Source organism: Natator depressus, chromosome 12, assembly GCF_965152275.1.
Source record: "Natator depressus isolate rNatDep1 chromosome 12, rNatDep2.hap1, whole genome shotgun sequence".
Lineage (NCBI taxonomy): Eukaryota > Metazoa > Chordata > Testudines > Cheloniidae > Natator > Natator depressus.
This window is the reverse complement of record NC_134245.1, coordinates 17,483,486-17,510,893: the sequence shown is the minus strand read 5'-3', so window position 1 is coordinate 17,510,893 and position 27,408 is coordinate 17,483,486. Positions and strand designations below refer to the sequence as shown.

The window sequence follows — 27,408 nt, the reverse complement described above, 5'->3', positions numbered from 1 at the left end:
CTCAGGTGAACCAGTGACCATCTGCGAAGAGGACTCAGTGCCTCATGTTCATACAATGCCCACAACAAAGTGCTGGAGAGTAGAGCTGCAGTTAGCTCCTGGCCAACTTCTTTTTCTTTCCCAGCTGAAGAATGAAGCAGGTTGAAAAGGTTCAAGATGCCACCTCAGCATGAGGCACCTGCTGCTTCTTCAGCACAGGCAAGAATCAACTGGGGAGTCTGGATGCAGGGAGGTGAGAAGCAGCTGGAGTGGACATGAAAATTTTTGTATCCTGACTGAGTACCCCCAGTCTGATGCACAGATGATAGAAACACACAGTGTTTAATTTGTAATGAAAGAGGTGCCGGGGTTCAAGCAATTTTTTTTATATTCCTAAGTGATGCAGCAAGCGCAGAGGTGCCTGGCTATGGACTGCCATGCCTAGAGGTGCCGGAAACATGCCTATTTGCCTGTATCAGTGGCAGCCACACCATGGGAAACAGAGAAGGCATGATGGTGTAGCATGAAGGTTGTATCAACATCAACTTGGGATGGCCACATTACTTACAAGTGGTAAAGGCACATGAAAATTATTCAAATACATTAACAGTGCTGGTACAATCTTTATACCATACAGTCACATATTCTATGCATTCCACATCCTTTACAGAAAAAACATTTTAGAAACTGTTTGAAGGAGTTTTTCAAAATTTTTATATCCCTCAACTTGTAAAGTCAGATTCTCTTTGTGCCTTAATCCAATGATACAGGCCTCAGAATGATAGAAAGATGTTCTCAAATACATTTTAGAAACCTCTAAAATGTGATTACAATACATTGTCTATGCAGAATAACGTGATTTTTTTAAGGTTTGCTCTTAAAGGACTCAAAGCAAGTTTTAATATTTGGCATTTCAGAGCTAAAAGCCAGTGGCTTACACACTGGAAAGCTGGCAACATCCCCATTACACTGGCTGGTATAAAGTTTCATTTTCTAGTCTGATGGGTTTCAAGATAGATATCTGACTTTAAACTTGTCACTGTTCCTAAATTGTTCCTATGCTTCAGGCAAATGTAATTCTGTGGGAAATTCCACATTTATGAGACAGGAGGAAACAGGCAAGTTGTTTAAAAATAAAAATAAATGGCAGCTGTCTGGAGGGGTTTGAATGTTTGAAGTAGTCCCAGATGAGACTGATTAGTGATGGTGAGTTGGCCAGAGGTGTCTGATAACCATTATCACACAGCCTTTCCACTTACCACCACCACGTGTGTTATAGAAGGTATTATCATAATTGTGTTTTGATACTGTTTAATTCTTGCACTATGCATCTATATTGTAAAACACACTATTTGGAGATTCATAAGTGATTGGAAAAATATTGTTTTTTTGAAATAAATTGTACACGTATATATTTTAGTATATTGGAAGTTTTTAAGTACTGCATTTAAAAAAAGATAATGTTTAACAACAGTGCAAGAAACTAAAACTCCCCACAGGCTTTTGGGTTTAACTCTCAAGGTCAACTGATATCATTAGACTTACATGAACTCACTTAAAGTTACAGCAGGGAAATCATGTTAGGAAATATGGGTCAAGTCATCAAGCAGTAATAAAGCTGTTACCTCCAGACTTAGTATTTGAAACATTCTTTGAAACCTGTCATAGTTTAGTATTTCCATTATTAGAATGACATTTAACAATGAAGTATATCATTTAAATGACTTTAAAAAACCAAAGGCCACTTAAAATGAATATCAAGTCAAATGTATCAGGAAAAAAGTTACAGACCAAATAACGTCACATTTTATTTAATCGATAGCCATTTTGTCCCTATACATAAGACATGAATGAAAAAAAGTGGAGAAAACTTCTTAAGCTTCAGGGTAATGAAATAACGATGCTATTTAGAGAGCTTCAGAAAGGTTTTTGTATGGCAACTGATATGGGCCTACATTTTGTATGGCAACTCATATGCAGCATATGAGTACCAAAGAATAAATTATATGTAAATTTGAATTACAGTGCCAAATCCACATCAAATGGATGAAGTGACATCATCAAGCATCATCAAGCAGATGAACTGACAAATGTAAGTCACTCAAATAGCACAATCATAAGCATGGTATAAAAATTTATGTTGTGATATCCTCAAATGTATATTCTCATTTACAGTTTAGGGAGAAAGAAGAGGAGGACTTGTGGCACCTTAGAGACGAACAAATTTATTTGAGCATAAGCTTTCGTGAGCTACAGCTCACTTCATCGGATGCATTCAGTGGAAAATACAGTGGGGAGATTTATATACATAGAGAACATGAAACAGTGGGTGTTACCATACACACTAGGGAGAGATTTTCAAAAGTGCTCAGCTTTTGACTGACTAACTTTGCTCCCGATTAAATCAACAGGAGCTTTATAACTGATTTGAAAGGGAGCTGGGTTAGGCCAGTGCCAAATGCTTTTGAAAATCCCACCCTAAATTGTTTTCATGAAGAGAATTTAAGCTTGTGTGACAACTTTGGTACTCCAAGTACCTCCATGTGCTTCAAAAAAGGAAAGATTAGATACAAATTGAATACTCATTATACTTGCACAAACCCTTGGCATTAGAACCTGTTTAACTAAGCACAAGAATAGGTGCAACAATGCTGGCCCTTATTCTTTTCAGAAACTGCCAGTCGTCCAGATGAACTGATAAAGACAATCACCAGACACTGCCAGAAGGGATTAAAAGGCCAAAAACCCATCCCTATCAACTGCTGATTCAGTGTCCCCCCTGTCTATCTTCTGCTCCTGATTTCACAATCCAAACACTCCTCACAGTGCTTCTCGATGGATCATTCTTATATGGATCATTATTAAATTCTAGCAACCCCGTTACCCTCTAGCCCCTGCACAGAATTAGATGGAGCTACTACAGAGGCAGCTGTGCAGACAAGCAGGGGACAGCCAAAACAGATCTCTGTGGCTGCTCGCAGGAATAGGCACACACATGCTAGAACATCCACATTGCCTATATGCTGTCTGGGTTACTGGGGACCCAAACAATTTTTCAGGAGTTAAAAGGAAAGTTTCTGAACACCTTCAAACACTGTTTTATTATATAATGTATATATTGTTTCAAACAATCATAAGAATCAACCAAAGTGGTGTCGCTTTTTGTACATTTGTTTTATTTCTGGATTTTAAAATTACACTGAATTCAGTAAAGGTGTTATATTTCATATATACAGGTATTCTATACATACTAAATAAAATTTACATTTCCATAAGTTAAATTTGGGGCTAAAAAATAAATGGTTGAGTGTCCTTTTAAAGAGCTAAGTAGAATAGAGTACAGTTTAAATGAATAATGCATTTTTTTAAAAATGGAACAAAGTAATATAAGTGGGGCACATTAATTCCCAAGCACATTAAATTTATTGTCATGTAGGTGCCCACTGGGAATAATTTATGCAACTTCTATTAAGAAAATATTTTAAATTTAAATTTGCATATTTTGCTCATTGGGACTAACCTTGCCAGGATCCTTTTTGGAGGTGCCAAGCCCTCTGGTGTGGACTTTACAAAATGTCCACTTAGCAGGAAAAATAATGAAACACATACATGGGTGTTTTCCAAAGAGAAAGGTTCTGTGCATACTGGGCTTCTCACGTGTACTTTGTAAACTCACCTTGTGAGTCTGCATACCAGCTTACAGGAGTCTTATTTTGCCTTGTACGATCAAAATCAAGTAAAACTCACTACCTCTTGTTTCAGAACCTCTTCACTCAAATGCATTAAATCAAACCAAATCAATGGCAGTGTATTAAAGTACAAAATAAGAAGAAAACTTCAAAACTACAAACTACCAGGGTCGAAAGGAAAGGAAAGGAAAGGAGCATTCACTTACAGTACATACAATATTCCTAATAACCTAATATCTCTCATTACGAGGGAATGCAAACAAAAACAAAGAGCCTCAGGAAATGTATTTCAGTCATCACAGGTCTTTGTGAGAAGCACAACTATTGTGAAATGCGAAGGTTTATAAAACAGAACAGATTTTTAAATCATTCTTTATTAAAGCACAGCCGAAGTCAATGTTAAATCTTCTCTCTCTAAAACATTCAAAAACACTGATGCTTGCAAGGTGTTAATAAAGCAAATCCATTCAGATCACAGTAGTTTGCCTCGCTAGAATTAAAAGCATGACCCCGAGACAGACTCCAATGCTCCCCTCACCTCCTGCAGGGAGGTGGGCCATGCATAAGAGAAGATAGCAATGGAAGCCTCCCACTCCACATATCAGCCTCTCTCCTCTCTGAAGAAGATTCATGTGGACACTCTGCCACGCAGGACAAAAACAGGACATGGCTAGGATTGGAGAGGTAGGGGGTTGGGGAAAAGAGAGAGACACACATGAGAGGTATATTCCTCTCCAGAAACTACAGAAGGATATACCACTCTGTGACGCTTCCACACCCCTCCAAGAGTTCACAGTGTGTTATCAACAGCTGGGGTACAGTAAAAAGGGGAATTACAACCAGAATGAGCCAGAAAGGTGATACGGGGATTGTGACCCTAGATATCCATGGATCCCTAGCTTTTTCAGTCTGTGGCCTCCCTATACCCTGATGGACCCCCCCCCCCATGCTGGGTGAATGAGCTGACCCAGAAATATTGCATTAATGAGTTCCACTTCTTGGGTTTGAGAGGAGGGCTCAAAATACTTCACAAAACAGTAAACTTGGAAGCAAGATGTACAAGAAAGCATTTATATAAGGGTTTCCCACTTATTTTAGATGGCTTTAGAAATGTAGATAGTTGGGATAAGCCTCCAAGCTATTCACCTATTAGCAATAATTACAATTGATTTAAAATATCTTAAGACATTCCCATGCTTCACCTACAACACCACTGCCTTCCTATAACTATAAATGTAGATAATTGGAAAGAGATTTAAATTAAAAAAGAAAAACAAATACGAGACCAACAGTGGTCATACTAAAAATACCTTTGGGGAAAAAAATTAAGCCATATATAAACGGGGAAGGACTAGCTGAGATAGATGTCAGGGGAAAGGAAATTCCACATCCAAAGTCTCCGCACACAGCAAAGACCAACCCAAAAAGCAACAGAGTGGGAATTCTAGAGCACAACTAATCAATAAAAAGGAAACTTCAACAAGACTGTTTTCAATATAGCCAGGGCCTACACTATTAAGGGAATTAGAAACCCAGGGGCCAATTTAAAATTAATCCACCACTTTATAGGCAGCCAATGTAAAGAACAAAAAGATGGACGGGCATAATATGATTGTTCAAAACAATGAGCAAGGATACTGCTTCAAGCAACAGAGAGGCAAAACTGGAAGGAGTCATGCTATTAGGGAATTAAAGACACAAGCCTCATGGGCAGGGGGACTGCAAAGTATTAGAAAGCTAAGACAACCTGCACATATTATGTACAAAGGTTCCCAAATAAGCAAACTCACACACTCACTCATCCCACACATGGCTTTCCACCGTCAGATCAGTGCTTGCTTTAACGATAACTGAGATGAGTTACGTCTCTAATTGGCCTCAGTATTAACACTCCTGTATGACCACATAAAATCACTGTACAGGCAATGAAATTCCAGACAACCTCAGAGGCTTTTGTAGTTTATATTTTTTTAAAATCATGGTTATCCTTTTAAGAGCTTCCTAAAGCAAGAGGCCATATTAAACTCCTAGTAGCACTAAACCAATTGTTCTATAAAGTCAAGTAGAATTACGATGGCACATCAGTTCCACTACAGCTAAAGACTAGGTGGACTTTCCAGTACAAATCCTTTATTAGTGCTTCAATCATTTCAGAACAAGTCACTTGTTTTACAGCTTATTTCCTAGGGAGTATTGCCAATTTCTAAGGGAAGTGGGTGGGAAGGACACTTTTAAACAACCTGGAAAAGCTGGTGATGAGCAGTATAAGTAAGGGCAGGTCTACACTACCGCTTAAGTCGATCTAACTTATGTTGCTCACGGGTCTGAAAAAGCCCCTCCCTGCCTGAGAAACGCAAGTTTCGCACTGTCCACACCGCTCTCCCACTGACATAGCTTCCGTTTCTCACCGAGGTGGAGTAATTATGCTAATGGCAGAGCGTTCTCCCATTGGCATAGTGCGTCTTCACCAGACATGCTACAGCAGCGCAGCTGCATCGATGCAGCTGTGCCGATGTAGCGCTGTAGTGTAGACTTGCCCTCAGTGACATGTAATGCGACTCCAAATACCATGGCACTCAGCTGGATACATGAGACCGAGTGAGTAATCAGTGTCAATTACAGATTGAATGGGAAAAAATTCATTTTTAATTTATATTTATACGGTTAGGCCCCCTGCACTTGAATCCATGGAGCTGGGCCCCTATGACTGCAGGGAGACCCAGCAAAGTCACTGGGGCTCTGCGGCATGGATCAGATTGCAGGATCAGGGCTTTAGTCTCGGAAAGCTAACAAGTGCCTTCAGAATATTTCAGGAAATGAAAACTGGAAATAAAATCAAGAATGCCTTTATAGTTGTTTGAGAATTAGGTGAAGAGAACGCATCTGAGCTGTTAAAATATTTGTATTATGGTTGTGATAATATGTCCACAAGGTATTCATCAGAAAGTACTCTCATATCCGTACTTCTCAAGACTATGCTCTCCCGTGTACAACACTCATGGAGTGTGGCTGGAACAAACTTTTGTACAAGTTCCCCTTGTGAATTAAATTCATACTAGCAGTACAGGAAGACTACATTATCCATAAAGTGCTCCTATCCCTGCCTCATATACCCAGCACTTGAGAGGCCTTTTGTGGGGTGCAAAGTGAATAGGGATTTCAACTGAATCTGGTCCTAAACTGTTTTTCCACAGCTCAATTGGCTGAACAACCTACCATTGCAATTGCAAAGCCAGTCGGCTTCACTAGAGAGGAATAGCTACTGCTCTAAATGGACACCTGAAATGAAATCTGTATAGCACCCTGAGAATGCCTATGTTTGTACGTCAGGTTCTCATTTACAGTTGAGGCATTAAAATAGACTTTGAGGTTGATTGGTTCTTCTAGACCAGTGGAATTAGGCACTCTAAGTACCTTAGTATTTCGGGTATGACAGTGCAGACAGTACAGATGGCAAAACAATTAATATAGATACAAATAAATTGTGATAAACCAATTCTTTTTATTTTTCAGTGGAAGTTTTGAGTTTGTGTTGCTACAGACAGACTTGCCATAAATTTGTTGCTACATTTATATTTAATATGTTTAAAAGAGGGATGAAATAGACTTTAGAAATGCTGGTGAAATATTTATAAAACCACAAAGAAACTATGTAACTGGAAGAGAAGAAAATAACATAGCTCACACATGTTATCAAATATACAAGTCTACCTTTTAACCTGACAGTTTCCCCACAGTGCAATTGAGTACACTGCCAGCATGTCACAGATCTGCAACACCTGAGATGGCGGGGGGGGGAAGTGATTAAAAGAGGGTGCAATAATGTAATTCCGTCTTTAACATGTTCATCCGAAAATACTCTTGCACATCTGTTCCACACAAAGGAATCCTCTACTACACAAGAGTTTCTAACAAGTTTCTCCCCTTCATGAAAATATCAGCAAAACACTTTTTCAAGGATGGCACTAAAGTTCAGGATTTCTTCCCTCCTTTTCTCATTATTTCAATATATTCAAGTGCCACAGATGAAAATTTCACAAACCATATGCTACAAAGAGCAACTTAAACGTGGCATTAAAACAATGTCCAGAAAGTCTATAAGCCTGTGGTAATGTCACCAAGTGAATGCTAATTATGGTGGAAAAGACACTATATGGACACCAATTCATCTGAATAGTAAATGTGATAATAGAATCCACTGATCCTTTCTCAGTGTTTTTATATATACACATACATAAGTTAAGCACATAACTGCTTTGCTGATTGGGGCCTATAATTCTATATCCTGCTATTTCAAAAATACAAAACATAGGAGCTTATTCAAATCCTCTGGCCTAGAACAATACTGCTATATTGCTGTGTATTGGGGTAGTTGCAGTACCAACCTTAGTTCTGAATTTCTCTACTTTTCTGATTTTGCCATTCTTACAGTTAATTAAAAACACATTTACAACAATATCTGCCACATTGCTGCAAAATGTGAAGATTTGAACTGTGCGTATTGATAATTTTAAAATACGCTGAGGGTTAAAAACTGAAATACTTACCTATACCTGCTATTATTTTATAAAGATGATTTGCTGAAAAATGGATTAACAGGAGCAGAAAGTCAACTGTGACCAAGATGATGCAAAGGATAACAGAAATCCATTCTTGCAACTGTTTACCTAAAAAAGAGAAAAAATAAGAAAAAATAAATTTAGTGCAAACTGAATGGAGAGGAGGAAGGAGAAGAACACCGCGGAAGAAAGTGGTGGGAAAGAAGTAAAGGAGGAAAAGAAGAAAAAACTACAAGTATATTACAAACACTATTTGTCCTACTAAAAAACTATTTGTCCTACTACTGTGATTCCTTAATAAATCTTGCCCAGAACATAGATGTTAAAGGTATGCAAGTGAGTGGATCAGAAGAAAAAGAAATAACCAATTGCAGTCAGCAAAGTCATCTGCTCAAGGTCTAATTTTTATAACGAGGAAAATAACGCTTGGGTATGGAACCTGACCATCCCAAGGAACTCTCCCATCTTGAAAGCAGTCAACTGCTAGCCTGCATAAAGAAAGGATTAAGCGGAGCTGAAGTTAACCTGTTATTCACTGAGGAGCAAGACAGTGCTCAAGCAATACGTCAGAAAACACAGAATAAGGCCTCAGTCTTGCCAAGGGATCCATTGTACTTTTTCTATCTTAGAATCATAGAACCATAGAATATCAGAGTTGGAAGGGACCTCTGGAGGTCATCTAGTCCAACCCCCTGCCCAGAGCAGGACCAATCCCCAACTAAATCATCCCAGCCAGGGCTTTGTCAAGCCTGACCTTAAAAACTTCTAAGGAAGGGGATTCCACCACCTCCCTAGGTAACGCATTCCAGTGTTTCACCACCCTCCTAGTGAAAAAGTTTTTCCTAATATCCAACCTAAATCTCCCCCACTGCAACTTGAGACCATTACTCCTTGTCCTATCATCTGCTATCACTGAGAATAGTCTAGATCCATCCTCTTTGGATCCACCTTTCAGGTAGTTAAAAGCAGCTATCAAATCCCCCCTCATTCTTCTCTTCTGTAGACTAAACAATCCCAGTTCCCTCAGCCTCTCCTCATAAGTCATGTGTTCCAGACCCCTAATCATTTTTGTTGCCTTTCGCTCTCCAATTTTTCCACATCCTCCTTGTAGTGTGGGGCCCAAAACTGGACACAGTACTCCAGATGAGGCCTCACCAATGTCGAATAGAGGGGAACGATCACGTCCCTCGATCTGCTGGCAATGCCCCTACTTATACATCCCAAAATGCCACTGGCCTTCTTGACAACAAGGGCACACTGTTGACTCATATCCAGCTTCTCGTCCACTGTCACCCTAGGTCCTTCTCTGCAGAACTGCTGCCGAGCCATTCGGTCCCTAGTCTGTAGCGGTGCATTGGATTCTTCCGTCCTAAGTGCAGGACTCTGCACTTGTCCTTGTTGAACCTCATCAGATTTCTTTTGGCCCAATCCTCCAATTTGTCTAGGTCCCTCTGTATCCTATCCCTACCCTCCAGCGTATCTACCTCTCCTCCCAGTTTAGTGTCATCTGCAAACTTGCTGAGGCTGCAATCCACACCATCCTCCAGATCATTTATGAAGATATTGAACAAAACTGGCCCCAGGACCAACCCTTGGGGCACTCCGCTAGATACCGGCTGCCAGCTAGACATGGAGCCATTGATAACTATCCATTGAGCCCGACAATCTAGCCAACTTTCTACCCACCTTGTAATGCATCCATCTAGCCCATTCTTCTTTAACTTGCTGACAAGAATACTGTGGGAGACCGTGTCAAAAGCTTTGCTAAAGTCAAGGAATAACATGTCCACTGCTTTCCCTTCATCCACAGAACCAGTTATCTCATCATAGAAGGCAATTAGATTAGTCAGGCATGACTTGCCCTTGGTGAATCCATGCTGACTGTTCCTGATCACTTTCCTCTCGTCTAAGTGCTTCAGAATTGATTTCTTGAGGACCTGCTCCATGATTTTTCCGGGGACTGAGGTGAGGCTGACTGGCCTGTAGTTCCCAGGATCCTCCTCCTTCCCTTTTTTAAAGATTGGCACTACATTAGCCTTTTCCGAGTCTTCCGGGACTTCCCCTGATCGCCATGAGTTTTCAAAGATAATGGCCAATGGCTCTGCAATCACATCGCCAATTCCTTTAGCACTCTCGGATGCAACGCATCCGGCCCCATGGACTTGTGCACATCCAGCTTTTCTAAATAGTCCCGAACCACTTCTTTCTTCACAGAGGGCTGGCCACCTCCTCCCCATGCTGTGCTGCCCAGTGCAGTAGTCTGGGAGCTGACCTTGTTTGTGAAGAGAGAGGCAAAAAAAGCATTGAGTACATTAGCTTTTTCCACATCCTCTGTCACTAGGTTGCCTCCCTCATTCAGTAAGGGGCCCACACTTTCCTTGGCTTTCTTCTTGTTGCTAACATACCTGAAGAAACCCTTCTTGTTACTCTTAACATCTCTCACTAGCTGCAACTCCAGGTGTGATTTAGCCTTCCTGATTTCACTCCTACATGCCCAAGCAATATTTTTATACTCATCCCTGGTCATTTGTCCAATCTTCCACTTCTTGTAAGCCTCTTTTTTGTGTTTAAGATCAGCAAGGATTTCACTGTTAAGCCAAGTTGGTCGCCTGCCATATTTACTATTCTTTCTACACATCGGGATGGTTTGTCCCTGTAACCACAACAAGGATTCTTTAAAATACAGCCAGCTCTCCTGGACTCCTTTCTCCCTCATGTTATTCCCCCAGGGGATCCTGCCCATCAGTTTCCGGAGGGAGTCAAAGTCTGCTTTTCTGAAGTCCAGGGTCCGTATTCTGCTGCTTTCCTTTCTTCCTTGTGTCAGGATCCTGAACTCAACCATCTCATGGTCACTGCCTCCCAGGTTCCCATCCACTTTTGCTTCCCCTAGTAATTCTTCCCAGTTTGTGAGCAGCAGGTCAAGAAGAGCTCCGCCCCAGTTGGTTCCTCCAGCACTTGCACCAGGAAATTGTCCCCTACATTTTCCAAAAACTTCCTGGATTGTCTGTGCACTGCTGTATTGCTCTCCCGGCAGATATCAGGATGATTGAAGTCGCCCATGAGAACCAGGGCGTGCGATCTAGTAGCTTCTGCAAGTTGCCGGAAGAAAGCCTCGTCCACCTCATCCCCTGGTCTGGTGGTCTATAGCAGACTCCCACCACGACATCACCCTTGTTGCTCACACTTCTAAACTTAATCCAGAGACTCCCAGGTTTTTCTGCAGTTTCATACTTGAGCTCTGAGCAGTCATACTGCTCCCTTACATACAATGCAACTCCCCCACCTTTTCTGGCCTCCCTGTCCTTCCTGAACAGTTTATACCCATCCATGACAGTACTCCAGTCATGCGAGTTATCCCACCATGCCTCTGTTATTCCAATCACATCATAATTCCTTGACTTTGCCAGGACCTCCAGTTCTCCCTGCTTGTTTCCCAGACTTTGTGCATTTGTATATAGGCACTTGAGATAACCCGCTGATCGCCCCTCATTCTCAATATGAGGCAGGAGCCCTCCCCTCTCACACACTTCTGCTCGTGCTTCCTCCCGGTATCCCGCTTCCCCACCTACCTCAGGGCTTTGGTCTCCTTCCCCCGGTGAACCTAGTTTAAAGCCCTCCTCACTAGCCCTCTTCTCAATATGTGAGGTATTTTCCAAGAAGCTGTGAGAAGAGAGACATCTTGTTACTTTGGGCCATTAGACCTCAAGAACCCCTCATAAAAAAAGTGGACTAGCCTCTGCCTTCAGTTTATCATCTCTCTAAGGAGGTCATGGGAGGAAAGTGCTAGGACTTATTCATTAAAATTGTGTTTTCTAAGTTTTCTACTCCTTTTAAATAATTTAAATCCTAAATAAATAAAATGTAGCATGTGAAACAGTGTATCAGGTGCAAACCCAAGTGTCAATGTCACCCACACATGGGGTCTTCTGCAGTGTCATGGTACCAAATCTTGTCCTGCCACAGTTTAGTAACACCTCAGATTACCTACAGCAGAGGCAAGTGCCACAAGCTTCAGCTGTAAAGGCTCTAACACAGTGGTGGGCAACTTGCTGCCCGTCGGGATAATCCGCTGGTGGGCCACCAAACAGTTTGTTTACATTTGCATGGCCGCCCGCAGTGCCCAGTGGCTGCGGTTTGCCATTCCTGGCCAATGAGAGCTGCGGGAAGCAGCGGCCAGCATGTCCCTGCGGCCCGTGCTGTTTCCCGCAGCTCCCATTGGCTAGGAACGGTGAAGTGCGGCCACTGGGAGCTGCGGGCAGCTGTGCAAATGTAAACAAACTGTCTGGCAGCCCACCAGTGGATTACCATGATGGGCCGCAGGCTGCCCACCACTGCTCTAGCACCCGGCTGACCCCAATATACACTCTTCCACTGCCTTCAACTCAACGTTCTGCCCTGGGCCACAGACATCCTACTTCTGAGATTCACTTCTCCCACCTGGCCTCCTAACGGCCACAGAATCTCCTCCGGGGTTTATGGCCCATCTTCCTCCTCACCTGGAGGTTTAGAGCAGCAGAACAACCACCATTAGCAGGCTCCCCATACTGCTGTCTGCTGACCAGACACTGCTCTTCAGCTCACCAATCCACAAGGCGCCCAACCCTAAACTTCCAAATTCCACCTCTGATACATCTCCCAAGCCATTCAAGACGACGGAGCTAGCCATATTAAGGCCTGCAGTCAATTTACCTGATTTAAATTACTTAAAGGGGGCACAGAATTTAGAAACTAGCCACAGCTGGTGTAAAATCATGTCATCTTTGAACTCAATGAAGCTATCCTGATTTACACCAGCCAATGATCTGGCCCCAGGATTAAATCATCAAAAATCTTAATTCTCAGGCAGACTCAGAGAGAGATGACAAACTGAGGGCAGACACTAGTCTAGTCCTTATAATTCAGGTTATGTAAGGACTAACTGCCTCGACTAACAAAAACATCTCTTCTTTCACCTTCTGGAAAAATCACCACACAGGCTGAGAGTACAGGAAAAGTGAAACTATTATTAATTAATGACAGTATTGACTTTGAAGAAGCGCACAGAAATTAGTTAACTCTTTTCAGAAGATCTTGCATTGACTTGCTGGAAATGTAAGTGTCCAATTAGCCACCTCTCCTTATTACAGTGCCACCAGCTGACTCTTTGTAAAACCCTAGTTACTGAATTCAGTTGCTGAATTTAAAGAAGCCTTCATAGAAATTGAGAACTTGACTCTGCTCCCATTGACTTCACTGGTGCATGACTGAGTGTTTTAAGATTGCCAAGTTAAAACGTCAATGTTGCAGATATCTATTAAGAAATTTAGAAGCTTTTAATTGCATAAGAACCTACAAGTATAGAAAGCTGGCACCATAAACATCATGCTAAACACAGTGTAGTAGAATCAACCTTCAAATGCATATTACACTAGTTTTTGGATTTGGAATTAAGTTCCAACATCACATATAGCATAATATTAAATCTCACACAGTGTACTATACGCAATTCTCTACTGGCCCAATCTACTAAAATGATTTATGCATAGAAAGTTTAACTGTATAGTAGGGAGACTGCTGCACATTTGCTCCTTCACAAAGAACTCTTGTCATGCAAGTCACTGGTATAAATGCTGTCTGGGCAGATTTTAGACTGATAAAAGATTTAGAATTTTAAAATAAACCCACCTTCTTTCAGTGCTAAAGGACAACAAACACACTATAGGGAATGTATACCATTTCTTGTGCACAAACAAATATATTTTATGGCAATCACATCGCAAAAAAACCTCACCAGCATTAAATAAGAGACCTGCCATAACACAGCCTGTTACTCCTCAGAGTATCGGGTAATTAAAATATGATTTTGCCATACTGAAGCACTTTCACCCCCTCGCAGTCAGCAACACCTTCCCTCCTCGCTGTATTCATGATGTTTGTTTTAACAGATTACCTGCACGCCTGTCAATATGTTGATGAACAAATATAGGAGCACTTATGATTAAGATGCCTCTATTCTACCACATAAAAATAAATACTTACAAGGAAATGTGTTCAGGTTTGTTTTGGTTTCTGCTCTCTGTTTCGTTCGGGAAAAGCGTAAATAAAATGACTGAAAACAGTTTTGTGTTTCCTACTTGCAAATATAGAAAAACTTTTGTTTGAAAGGCCTGATTCTGCAAACGGTCTGCCCTCAAAACTTCCCACTGATATCTTGATTGGATACAAGCTACTCATATGACCATTTATGGCTGTAACAGAAATTCAAGAAACATTGCTAGAATGAGCAGATACCAAAAATATGGAGTTGTTTGTTAGCAAGTAGAATTTATACCAATGAAGAAACTATCTTCCACCATTCTGTACATTTACGTAAGCTTGAAACATTCAGTAACTTTAAAATTAGAACCTGATATTTTCCATTTTATTTTGTCTAAGCACGTGTTTCTCTCTCATTTTAGAGTCTCCACCGATTTTCATAAAGTTTCCAATAAAAATGATTTTGTTGAAGCTACAATAAAACAGGGTCTCAAACCCACAATTTAAAGCACATGGAATAACAAAATTACATGGGATTCCAGTATAGCTGTGAAAAGGGGACTGCACAATTTGCTACCAAGCTCCTTTCTCTCACCCCTCCAATCCTGTACCCTTTTACCCTCAGCATCCACCCTCTCCCCTGTTGAAATCAAGAATGCAGAGTAGATATTAAAATTAACTAATACAGTAAGTGAACTGAAGAATTAGTGCCAGTCTAGCAAATTAAACAAGGGAATAACCTAATTTCCCCCCCTATTTTTTCCTTTTTTATTACCAACAAATTAGAGGGCTCCAGTAGATTTTATCAAACACTGAGCTCTCCACTCTCTTTCTCAAGCTGTATAAATGCCTTGAACTCCCAAAAGAACATCGCCATTCCTTAGCCCCATGTAGCTCTCTTTCATTTACCCACTTCCACAGCACCATTTTCAAAGATTTGTTACAGCCAAAGGGAACAAAGTGGAAATCCTGAAAGGATCTCTGCAGATTTTTCCAGAATTTTTACTCTGCCCCCTCCACCAACTGTCCATAAGACCTCAACTCCCCTGCTGCCTATATCCTTTATGGATGACTCCTAAGATACTTAAAGATTAAAACAAAGGACAAGCCTCACAAGTCTTCCACAGAAATGCCAGCCATAATAGTTTAGTCACACTATCTGAACACAAAAGGGAAGCCTTACCTTATCTTTGAAGTTGCAAGCCTTAGTCGAGTCCAGAAAACAGAAGATAGGCACGACAAAAACATTATATAATTTGTTTCATTACCTACACCCATGCAGACTCATGCTATACAATCTGAGCAGACACACTAAATAAAAAAACAGGTCTCATCTATTAAGTTCAATATATTTTATTTAAAAAAAATAGTATTAAGCTATGCTAAAATAAAATTTATAAACATCTTCATGGAGCAACATTGCAAACATGTAGGAAATAAGAAAAATGTCTCTTTAATGCACAAGCCTTTCAAAACTGGGCCCCAAGTGTTGCGAGAGGCTAACTACAATAGATAGCCTGCAGGCTCCTTTAGAACTGTACAGGCACGGAATGTAAAAAAGAACTACAGTGCTTCTATAGCAGCATCAATTCCAATTGAAGCAAAATAATAGGAAAGAGCACAATATTCTACACTTGTATCACAAAAGGCTAAATTTCAAATATTTGTGTACGGTCACTCAGCCAGATGCTAAAAAAAAAACAGTCGTATGTATTTTTTAAATATGATCAAATTTTGCAACCTGCAGACTTCTAATTCACATGTCTAATTGATGGCAATTTTTTTTCCCCCGTTTAAGATACCATTTGCTTTGCTTTCAAATGAGCCACAATTTCTAACTATTTCTGTGGTGCATTTTAACCTAAATAAATCTATGCAGGTATACTTTTGTAATCACTTATTTTGCAGTGTACTAACCTCTACTATCAATTGTATATAGATATGAGATTCCTCGATGCTCTGGCACAGGACTGTTTTCTTTGAGTAGAACTATGCCTACAGGGCCATCTCTGTAAGGGTTCACCAGTGGTAGATGCTGTGGTCATTATGGTCACACAACTACATTGACTGTGCCGTACTTAAAGCTTTCTGTATGTGAACGAAGAGCAGATATGTATAGCAATCACAGACTGAGGTGCTCCTAAACAATGGGCCAGTGTCACAACTGGACTGAGATCAGAAGGTAGCATGCAAAGTCATATGGATGCAAGCCTCACTAAAATGACTGGTCAAAACCACCAAGTCCCAGTGTCCTTTATGGAGCCAAACTAAATGCTAGAGATTGCAAGAAACTTCCTAAACTATGAAAGTGCAAAAGTTGCTTAAGATCCAGTCTCCTCCTCTACTGTGTGAGGGAAGAGGGTACGAATTACTTTATAGGAGGAAGCAAAAAGATCACTGAAAGCAGAAAGCCTGGGTGAAGGTCCAAGACACCAAAGGCTGTCTCTGAACCTCAATCTACAGGACAGAGAAGCATTTCTCTCTCTAAGGCTATGTCTACACTGCAAATTACTTCAGTATAATTTACGTTGCTCAGGGGTGTGAATAATTCACATCCCGAGTGACATAAATTATACCAACCTAAGTGTCTGTGTAAACAGTGCTATATCGGCGGGACAGCTTCTTCTGCCGATATAGCTACCACCTCTCACAGAGACAGGAGTTATTAAGCAGACAGCAGAACTCCCTCTAGTTGGCTTAAAGCATCTTCACCAGAAGATCACCTAGTCTGACCTCCTGTATAACACAGGGCACAGAATTTTACTTAGTAATTCCTGCGTCGAGTTCAGCAACTTTTGGATGAACTAGGATATCTTTTAAAAAGGCATCCAGTCTTGAAGTCATGATTTAAAGTGACAAAGAATCCACCACTTCCCTAGGTAAGTTGTACCAATGGTTAATTATCCTGCGTTCATGACTGTATGCAGGGCAAAACTATTCTGCTCAGGAGACATACTGAAGTTAATACAGAACTAAAACAGTCTAATCTGCCAGTTCCAGCTGACTTTGAGAAATAAATTTATACTAAGGAGATATGGCACAACATACTCCCTTGCATAAGAGTAGGAAGTGATATACTGTCTCATATTGGTGAATGTTACTACCTATTTCTCTCTCAAGATCAATGGTGGGCAACCTGAGTCACGTGGCCCATCAGGATAATCCACTGGCGGGCTGCGTGACAGTGTTTACATTGACCATCTGCAGGCACAGCCGCCCGCAGCTCCCAGTGGCCACTGTTTGCCGTTCCCGGCCAATGGGAGTTGCGGGAAGCAGCACGGGCCGCAGGGATGTGCTGGCCGCCGCTTCCCACAGGTCCCATTGGCCATGAACGGTGAACCGCAGCCACTGGGAGGTGTGGGCGGCCGTGCCTGCCGACAATCAATGTAAACACTGTCTCGCAGCCCGCCAGCGGATTACCCTGATGGGCTGCAGGTTGCTCACCGCTGCTCTAGATTCTTATATCTAACACCACAGGATAGACTTTGATTCCTTAAAATATGTGCCCATTACTGTGTCCGATAGGCATCAGCCACGTAACCCAATACAAAGTGTCAGGTTTGGAAAGAGTACTTTTTCATGTTCATGTACTGGGTGTCACAGTGAGCTGAGACACAAGTAACAAATAACACGCACACACTAACAAATGAAGACCAAGTGATATGATGTACAATACACAGTCAAATTCTGTAAATTAATGATAGTGTGTCTAGAATATACTGTACTTGAAAATAAATTAAAATAGGTTTAAAAACATGAATTTTCAGCCACGTCTTTTAAGATGCCAATTGTATGAGACTACCGCTACACAAAATATAATAAATATCTAACAAACCTCTTGTTAATTGATTTACCCACCTTTAATCTTTTAAGGCTAGACAATGCAATGAATAATACATTCAAAAAAATATAAACACTTTTCATCCCAAAGTACTTTAGAAACTTTGGTTGTTGTAAAACAGGGGTTCTCAAACTTCATTGCACCATGACCCCTTTGGACAATAAAAATTACTATGCAACCCGAGGAGTGGGGATTGAAGCCTGAGCCAGCCCAAGACCCCCAGTGGGGAGGGGGCCAAAGCCGAAGCCCAAGGGCTTCATCCCCAGGCAGGGGGCTAGCCCTGGAGCTAGCCCCCTGGAGGGTTGCCAGGAGTCTGGTTTTCGACCGCAATGCCCGGTCGAAAAGGGACCCTGGCGGTTCCGGTCAGCACCGCCAGCCAGGCCGTTAAAAGTCCAGTCGACAGTGGAGCAGGGTCCCAGGGCTAAGGCAGGCTCTGCATTGCTCCTGGAAGCAGCCAGGTCCCTGCGGCCCCCTAGGTGCTGGGGCAGCCATGGACTGGGAGGTTCCACACACTGCCCCCGTCCTGACTACCAGCTCCACAGCTCCCATTGGCCAGAAACTGCGACCAATATGCACTGTGGGGGACGGCACCATGCAGATCCACCTGCCTGCCCATGCACCTAGAGGCTGCAGGGATCTGGTGGCCACTTCCTCAGAGCTGCAGTAATCTCTGCTGGGACCCCACACCTGAACCCCCTGGCCCAACCCGGAGTCCCCTTCCACACCCCAAACCCTTCATCCCCAGCCCCACCCCAGAGCCTGCAGTCCCAGCCCAAAGCCCATACCCCCTCCTGCACCCGAACTTCCTTTCCCAGCTCAGTGAAAGTAAGTGAAAGTGGGGAAGAGTGAGCGACACAGTCAAGTGAGGATAGAGTGAGCGGGGGTGGGGCCTCGGAAAAGGGGTGGGGCAAAGGGTGGGGCACGGGTGTTCGGTTTTGTGTGATTAGAAAGTTGGCAACCCTACAGGGGGCCTGTAACAGGAGTCCTGATGCCCAGGGCTAAAGCCCTTGGGCTTTGGTCCCAGGCCTCAGCAATTCTAAACCAGCCCTGGCAACCACATTAGAATGGGGCCGTGACCCACTTTGGGGTCCCGACCCATAGTTTGAGAACCGCTGTTGCAAAAAAATGACTGAGTAGCACGAATAATTTAACCCAACTGTGAAATGCAGTTCATTTGAGTTCAAATTCATTTGAGTTCAGACTTAGAAATACTGGACTTTTGAAACAAAACCCCCTTTTAGGAATATAGTCCTACGTTAGACATGGGTGAACTATGATTTTAAATTGAGATCAGATGTTGGCATGGATAATTGGTTCAAAACATGTGACCAAAAAAGAATGAACTCATGAGAAAGGGGATTGTTTGTGTTAAAATTGTAGAGACCCTGGGAATATCGGTGTAATCTTATTTAAGGTTTGGGTGTAGGAAATAGAAATTTTAAAAACTATGGTTAATTGGGTACCCCCAAGTGCAGTAAAAAATTGGTTTGTTTAGTTAGGCAGAAATATGGCAAAGTTAGACCAGAAGAAAATCACAAAGAGCAGATTTCCCTGTTTCATCTGGTCTTAGTTAATAACTAGCAATGATGGTACTTGTTTGTTATAATGTAAAAAAAGCAAGGTTTTCTAGGGGTTTCTTTGTCAGAGCTTTTCCTTACCCCTCCTGAATCACACCATGATGGGAAGGTATCTCCCAGACCGGATCCTGTTGCAACTATTTTGGCCAATACTTATAACAGTATTGTGGCTAGGATATAGAATAAAAGACTGTAAGTATATATTTATACTGGTATTTTGGATGTAATCAACACTTGGTTTTGGACTAATAAAGGAATACTTGTGTGGAAATTGAGTCATGGAAAATCTTAATAAAATTATTAGGAAAATTATTTCCAGCACTTAGGTCAGGTAGACTGGAAGGCACAATTGCCTATAAAAACCTAGTCACAGTAATGTTTAAGATGGACTTTCAAATGACTAATTCACCTTCTTCCCCAAAAGCAAAAGCAACCAGATTTTAAACAACATCATAATATATTTTTCTGACAAGACTCAACTGAACATCTGCATGTCAGTTAAATAAAAAGTTTAAATACATTTGAAACGATATTTGGTTAATTTATAGATAACTATACACACCCAAAATACATGTCTATATCCCCAGAATGGTTAACCAAAGTTTAATCAGTTAAAATACTATAATATTCTAAATTTCCACATTAAATCTGAAGCGGTCTACATTAGAGAAATTTTCACTGAAGCAACGATTGATGTAGTTACACTGATGCACATCCCTAAATTAAACTAGACACGTAATTCACACTGAAGTAAACCCAGCTTTATACTAGTGAAACATGTCTATGTCGGGGAATTACATTAGCCTACCTGTACCAAATTAGCTACAGAGGAGCAAATTTCCCTAATGTAGACTGGACCTTATTTACTCCTCAAAAAAAAAAAAAAAAACCAGGGAAAAATAAAATCCACCACATAACAGAATACATTATAAGATCCAAACACCAGACATGCATCCTTACCTGGTATAAGTTTTTATTCAACATGTAGTGTTCAATATTGATCTTAGATACATGGGGGCGCATCTCCAAACATCTTGTAACTATTGTCATAGTAGCTGATTTTGCAAACTACGGTTACACACCAGTAGCTAATGTCAACATTACGCATAATGTACTTTTAAAAGTATTCGCCTCTCTCTTTGTATACTATCTTTTTTCTCCATTAAACAGATGTGATCCAGAATTTAGGAGCTTTGCATTCATCATGATTCAAAGCCCTCATTTGTTTAAGAAAAATCTCTCTATGTCCATGTGTTTCTTTAAAATGCATGTTCTAATAACCCTGTTTCCCAGGTAGGAGACAGCTGAATTGGCAGACGAGATTTTTGTGAAATAGACAACTCCAGAAGAACTCAGACCTGAGGGAATACCACAATTTATTAACTCAGATTGTGAAACATTAGATTTATTACTCTTCTATCAACACGGAGCTGTTCCATAAAGGTAAATTTGGAATTAGAAAGCTGTGTTAAAAAGGCAGCTGAAGGAAGTTTAATGCAGTAGATCATAAAATTGTAACATGTTTACTCAATTCCAAAGACTTTCAAATTTACTTTAATTAAAAAAAAAAAACCTCCTCCCATGCTTCAGCATCCAACTTTGACGTTATCAATTCAAAAACTAAATAAAAATATATATTTGAAAGATTCTCTTACAACTGACCAGTAAGCAACTCAGTGAACATTGCTGGCTTTCAAATGATATTTAAGTCTTGGAGAGAAAAAACTCTTTCAAAGAATAATAGACTTTTTTTATTTTATCTTCAATGGTTGTATTTCCATAAAATGAACTGCTTGATAGTCCCTTTCCCTTTAAATTATTTTTTAACCATACAGGCAGTCACATCTGATTTCCGATTTTCCTTACCTTACTTTTCCTTTCAATTACTTCAGTTCTTAATACGAACAATAAGAGTGCTCATCGCATGTCCTCTGTGGGACTCCTGGAACTTAGATACTCTATAGACAGGTGCATAGACAAGGATTCAAAGTCTTTGTTCCACTGTCCAGACAGAATATGTTTAATCTTTTTTCTACCTTTTCTATGCCATTTAAACTTTAACCTAGTAGTAAGTTTTACTGCCTTGATTCACAATTCAAAGGTTTAAAGATGAAAAGTCCTTGCCTTGGAACATAGCTTGAAAACTTCATTCTTAGTCTTTATTTCTTTTGAACTTCTTCTTGCAGTTTTTGTCTTTATTTTTCCAGGGTTCCAACTTTACAGTATAGCACTTTCCAAACCTAGCAGCAGGGCTACTCAGAGGGAAGAAAAGTGGAGCAAAAGTCACTGGAACCAGCTCACCCTAATGGAAAAATATTTAAATTGCTGACTGAGGCTACATCGTTTCTGATGTAGAGGGTTAGTCGGTGCATTTTTTTTTCTGTACAACAAGCTACTACTTATATACCAATTACATACATACATCTTAATCTGCTAAGGCATCAAATGTGGGACAAGGATGAAAACAAAGTAGTAGTGGAACCACGCTTTGCAACATGCCCAACTTTTCCCATAAATTCATTATTTCATTATTCACAATTTTGAAATAATAATCAACTCGCAAATGTGGAAGAACAGCAAGTTTATATGTATCAAGCTGGTTGGGTGTCTGATATGAAATACCCCGTATAAGGAGGAACCGTTCAAAGAGTTGTTAAAATATACTTGCATTCAGTGCAGCTAAAACGTCCAGGTTCTGGAAAATTCAATAACTTTCCTGGGGTGTAAATGGTGTTTATGGAACACATGTGCCTCTAGGATGTTTGCAGGACCTACTTGTGGGCTGAAAGCAGCAGGGGGAAATGTCTGATCTTATGGGACATGTAAGGTAAAGAGACTGAGCACAGAGTCATTCTGCTCCAAGAGTATTTCTTTCTATTTATTATCAGTGTAATAGGCCTGCCCTGTGCACAGGTAATTCAACAACATCAACAACCCCTCTGTTACATGGGTAGCAACGGAGGGCTCATATATAAGCCTCCCAACCCATTAAAACAGCCCTATTCCCAATTTACAGCCCATTCCTCTGGCCCCTTGTGTGGCTGCACAGGGGATCTGTTGCTACTGTGGTCCTAGGCACTATAACTATTACTGCTACTCACCACAGATGGGAGCTCTCTTAAGAAATGGGAGGTTTCCCTACTTACCCCCAACCTGTCTCTTCACCTGCACATTGGTTTAGGGAAGAGGGAGTGCTGGAGACTGTATATTGCCCGCTTGCTCTCACACAATGAATTCCCCTTCAAAACGATCAGCTAGGAGACCTCAGTTTAAGGCTTCCTCAACAGACTTAGTCAGCTATGAAAACCAGTATTCCCTCCCCCACTGCTGGGAAATCTGTAAGGCCTGGAGAATGCTCCCCAAAGTGCAATTACCATATACAGCAGTCAGAGTAGAGGATGTGCAGTCTGCACTTCAGGGCATGGGTCTTGCACAGGTGACTACATAAAAATAAAACCAGCTTTATACAGTGAGAGACATGGGGCTGCAAGTTGCTTGGAATAAGAAGCAGCCCCCAGAGCCAGTGTTCCAAGGCAGGCCATGGAGTTTTCAAGGGCTCTACAACCTTTGAAGATAGAGCCCAGTGCTGGCCAAAACCATCTGGTCTCTATCACTAATAGCCTTCACATCCCATCACACTAAACCCAGATTTGACACCAAACCATTAGAAAGGTATTTCTAACCGTTCTGGTGCCATTAAATTTTCACATCAAAACCATATCATATTTTTAAAAATATTTTCTCAAATGTAAAAATGCAACATTTTAAGAGTGGCCTCTAAATTATACCACGACTTTATTAAAATTATCCTCATCCATGGGTACTTCGAGATCAAGAATTCACGGGCAGTCATAAGATGCTTCAAGAAAGTAAACATTGCTTGTAGATGCTGTTACATTTTCTCACATTGTTCAAGTTATTTTAGTGTTACTACGTACTCTTTGATAAAATTATCGCTATCGGTTAAAAGGGAGATCTAATGAATGTCCTCTTCAACAAGGTGAAAGCCATCATGAAGGCAGGATTACAGCACACAGACTGTCAGGTAGCAATGTGATAAAGCTACTATTACAAGCACAAATCCGGAAGCTATAAAAAGCATTTAAAGTAATTATGTAAAGGATATGCCCTCACACTCTGCCATTTAAATACCATTTAACTCATCATTTAAATTTACTAACAGATGTAAACTCGGATCAAACACAAAAATGATGTCAATCAGTGCATTCTCTGTTCTTTTCAAGAGATTTCAATTTTAATTTATTCAGTCAGCACAACCTTCTAAAGTGCTTCATTCACTATTAAATTTAGATTTACAGCCAGACAATTAAAAATGTAAAGGGCATATGTACACTATACTTAGTCATAGTATATTTTTTAATTGGAAAAGTTGGTAAAGGTCTTCCTAACCCTCAGGAAGGAGGCCCTTGAAGAGTGGAGTGGAGGACCAGACAAAAGTACAATAGGATTGTGTTTTGGGAGGGCGAGCCAAAGGTGTTGTCCAAACTAGAACAAAATTAGTTCTCAAAAATGGTTCAAAGTCCTTCTCAGTCCCTTTTTCGGCCTATTTTTGTGGAGCTTTCCATATGCTGAGCAGTTCACCAACATTATCTCCATGCCTTCTTGCATTTTCACTATTTCCCCATGAATTGGATCGGTCTCATTTAGGGCATAATCCAGCAAATACCTCCCACTAGTCCCATGTTCATCACTGTATATATATATGTATGGGAGGGGATGGTGCAGCAGGTGAATTAATAGGAAACAAGGTGAGGCAGGAAGAGACAGGGGACATTGAAAAGGAAGGAAAGGGAGGGAAGAAGACAGGAGAGATGGAAGAAGCATGGAGTCTGGCAGTGGAAGGATTGAATCTACCTAGAGTTTTATAGTACCACCCATCACTGGTATCCAAGCACCTTCCACATAATAGCAATAGCTACGGACTTCATTGAGTCTCTGACCCATTTCAGGGTCAAAACTCTTCTTGAGGTACAGAGACTGTGAGGGAAGAGATCAAAGCAATCAGCCAATCAGAGGAGGAAAGAATAGCCAGAGTCCACACTGGAGAAAAAAGGTTGTGATCATGTGTAGAGCCCTGCAAATCCATGAATATCCACAGATGTGGATATCCATGGACCATTTTTGCAGATCACAGATCAGATGCGGGTACAAGTTTTGTATCTGCACAGGGCTCTAATCACGTGCATCCAGACCTTTCTGAATACACCCTTGTGCTGCTGCCACCTCCACTACAATCCTTTGCTCACCTCCTTCCCCCCTCTAGGACTTTTCTTTTAAGACTAGCACAAATAAAAATAAAACCAAGATTACATGATTCAAAGGAAAGATATCAAGACACTAACAAGAAAGAAAAAAAGAGAGAGTGCCAGATGGGTCATTGCCATGCCTTAACCACAGTGCCATAACTCTGCTCATGGACCTTAACTACACCTCTGACATAGGTACGCGCACCTCACTTGCGCCTTTACTACATCAGCTGGGTTCTAGGTGGCAGTGTATTTTTATACTGTTGTGCACGACATAATCCACAGAAACAGAGCCTGTGAGTTTCTCCTCCAGGGGCTGTAAGATTAGCCGAGGAATATGTAAACGAAAGAAAGACTATAGAAATATACAAGATGCAGTTTGAAAATCCTGCAGAGAGATTTTTTTTCTTTGCTTATATATAAAAGAAGGCCTGATGGGTTTGAGGTTTTTCCTGCTTGTTTTATACTGGAGAAATATGAGATACCTCAAGTCCGTTCTTCCCAGATCTTGCTGAATGACCTATAGGTCATATATTTTGAACTTTAACACTTTAATGGAAGGGTGAGGAAAATATTCCTTTCTCCCAATGTCAGCTGAAGAATAAGTATTAACCCCACACACAAAAATTTTAACACAGCAATTTAAAATTCCATTCCCCTCTCATTTCCTCTGCATTCCTTCTCTTGGCTCTTGTGTTGTCATCATTTCACTAGTTCTCTCGTAATCATACAGTTTTCCAAACACAACATGACTCAAATCTCCAGTGTAAAAAACAAGCAGAAAACAAACCTTTTAAGCACCTTCTACATTATAAAGCAGCAATAATGGGCACAAACTGATTTTTTTCACCTTGTAGGTCATTTTTTAACAAAAAGGAGACGAGTTGAATCGTGAATGATGGAGGCATGATGTTATGAGTTTTCATGGCATTTGAGGATTTTCTCATCTTGTTGCTCTGGAAGCGAGGAGATAGTATATAGAACTCACTACACAAGACTGAGAAGTCACTCACCTTGCAAAGTAACTGGAGTTCTTTGAGATGCATGTCCCTATGAGTGCTCCACTTCAGGTGCACATGCACCCCAGGCGTCTCTGGTTGGAGAATTTCGATAGCAGTGCCCGTTCGACCTACACATGTGTCCAACTCATTCTCATGCCTTGGACCAAAAATAGAAAGGGCTGCACGGGCAAACTTGCCCCAATTCCTTCTCCACCATATAGGAAACTCTGATGCAAAGGAGAAGGAGGGAAGGTAGTGGAGAATCCATAAGGACACACATCTGGATCTCCAGTTACTGCACAAGGTGAGTAACCACTGTTCCCTCTAAGCTGTGCGCGTGCACGCTCGCACACAGATTCTAAACCCCACGCACACGGGGAAACACTGCGCGCACATTTGTCTCACGTTCTGACCACACATCGGTCAGGACACCCACTCACCATCACCGCCAAAGTCCCAGGGCTGGCGTGGCGGCACTTCCTGGGGCAGCTCCCGGTGGCACGCCCGCCCTCTGGGAGGAGCCTGCAGTGCAGGCGGCTCCCTCCTGCCCAATCAGAGCTGCAGGGGCGGGGCTTGCAGGTGCCACCTCCCCCCTGCAACCCAACCAGATCTGACCCTAAGAGCCAGAGTGACCTGCTGGCTCTTAGGGTCTCTGCATGCTGCCAGCACCTGCAAGCCCCGCTCTGGGGCTCCGGCAGCTCCCATTGGCGCTTTTCCCAGCCAATGGGAGCCCCGGAGCTCACACTTGTGGCGGGCACAGCACATGGAGAGTGGAGACCCCACCCCTCACCGCTCTGACCCTAGGAGCCAGAGACCTCCAGCAGGGCTGGTGAGTGCGGCCAGGGAAGGGGCAGGGTGTGGTGGAGTGAGTGTCTGGGAGGTGTGTGGGAGGTGCTGGGCTGTGAGGGTGTGGAGGGCGCTGGGCAGTGGGGGAGGTTTGTGTGTGTCAGGGCACTGGGCGTCTGTGTGGGGCATTGTTTAGTTGTGGTGGTGGGGCTGTGGGGAAAGCACTAGGAGGGAGGAGAAATCTGTGTGTATTGGGAAACTAGCGAGTGGGGGGTTCTGTGTGGGGTGCTGGGCAGCTGGGGTGTGGCGGTGTGCACAGCACTGTGCATTTGTGTCAAATATGCAGGGATGTGGGGGGGCTCTGGACATAGTGGGTTCAGGGGGTGCAGGGCAGGGGAGCTGTGTGGCTCTCTTCTCCCCTCCCCCCTGCCCCCCGCTCACCCAATGTGTCCTGAAATTTCACTCTTGCGATCTGGTCACCATATTTACGGGAGACTTTTGACATTGTTCGCCCGCTATCTATCAACACAGCCAGATTCTACTAGCTGGCAAGGGGGGGAAAGGGAAAGGAGGACAATGAATCGTACCTCTCACCGCCAGCATTTTTAACATGGAAAGTTGATCACATCGGGACGGTTGGGAGGGGGGGACCCACACATCTCCTTGTAGTCTGTTCATTTGGCTGTGTACAAAC

General features: G+C 41.8%; 1 protein-coding gene across 1 annotated transcript in view; it reads right to left on the bottom strand.

Moving 5' to 3' along the window:
* Positions 1-27,408, bottom strand: part of LOC141996814 (plasmanylethanolamine desaturase 1-like) — an 81,094-nt gene that overhangs the window by 27,199 nt on the left and 26,487 nt on the right. The window contains exon 3 of the mRNA XM_074969111.1: positions 8,216-8,335. Within this exon, the coding sequence (XP_074825212.1) occupies positions 8,216-8,335 (120 nt within the window). The remainder of the gene's footprint in view (positions 1-8,215; positions 8,336-27,408) is intronic.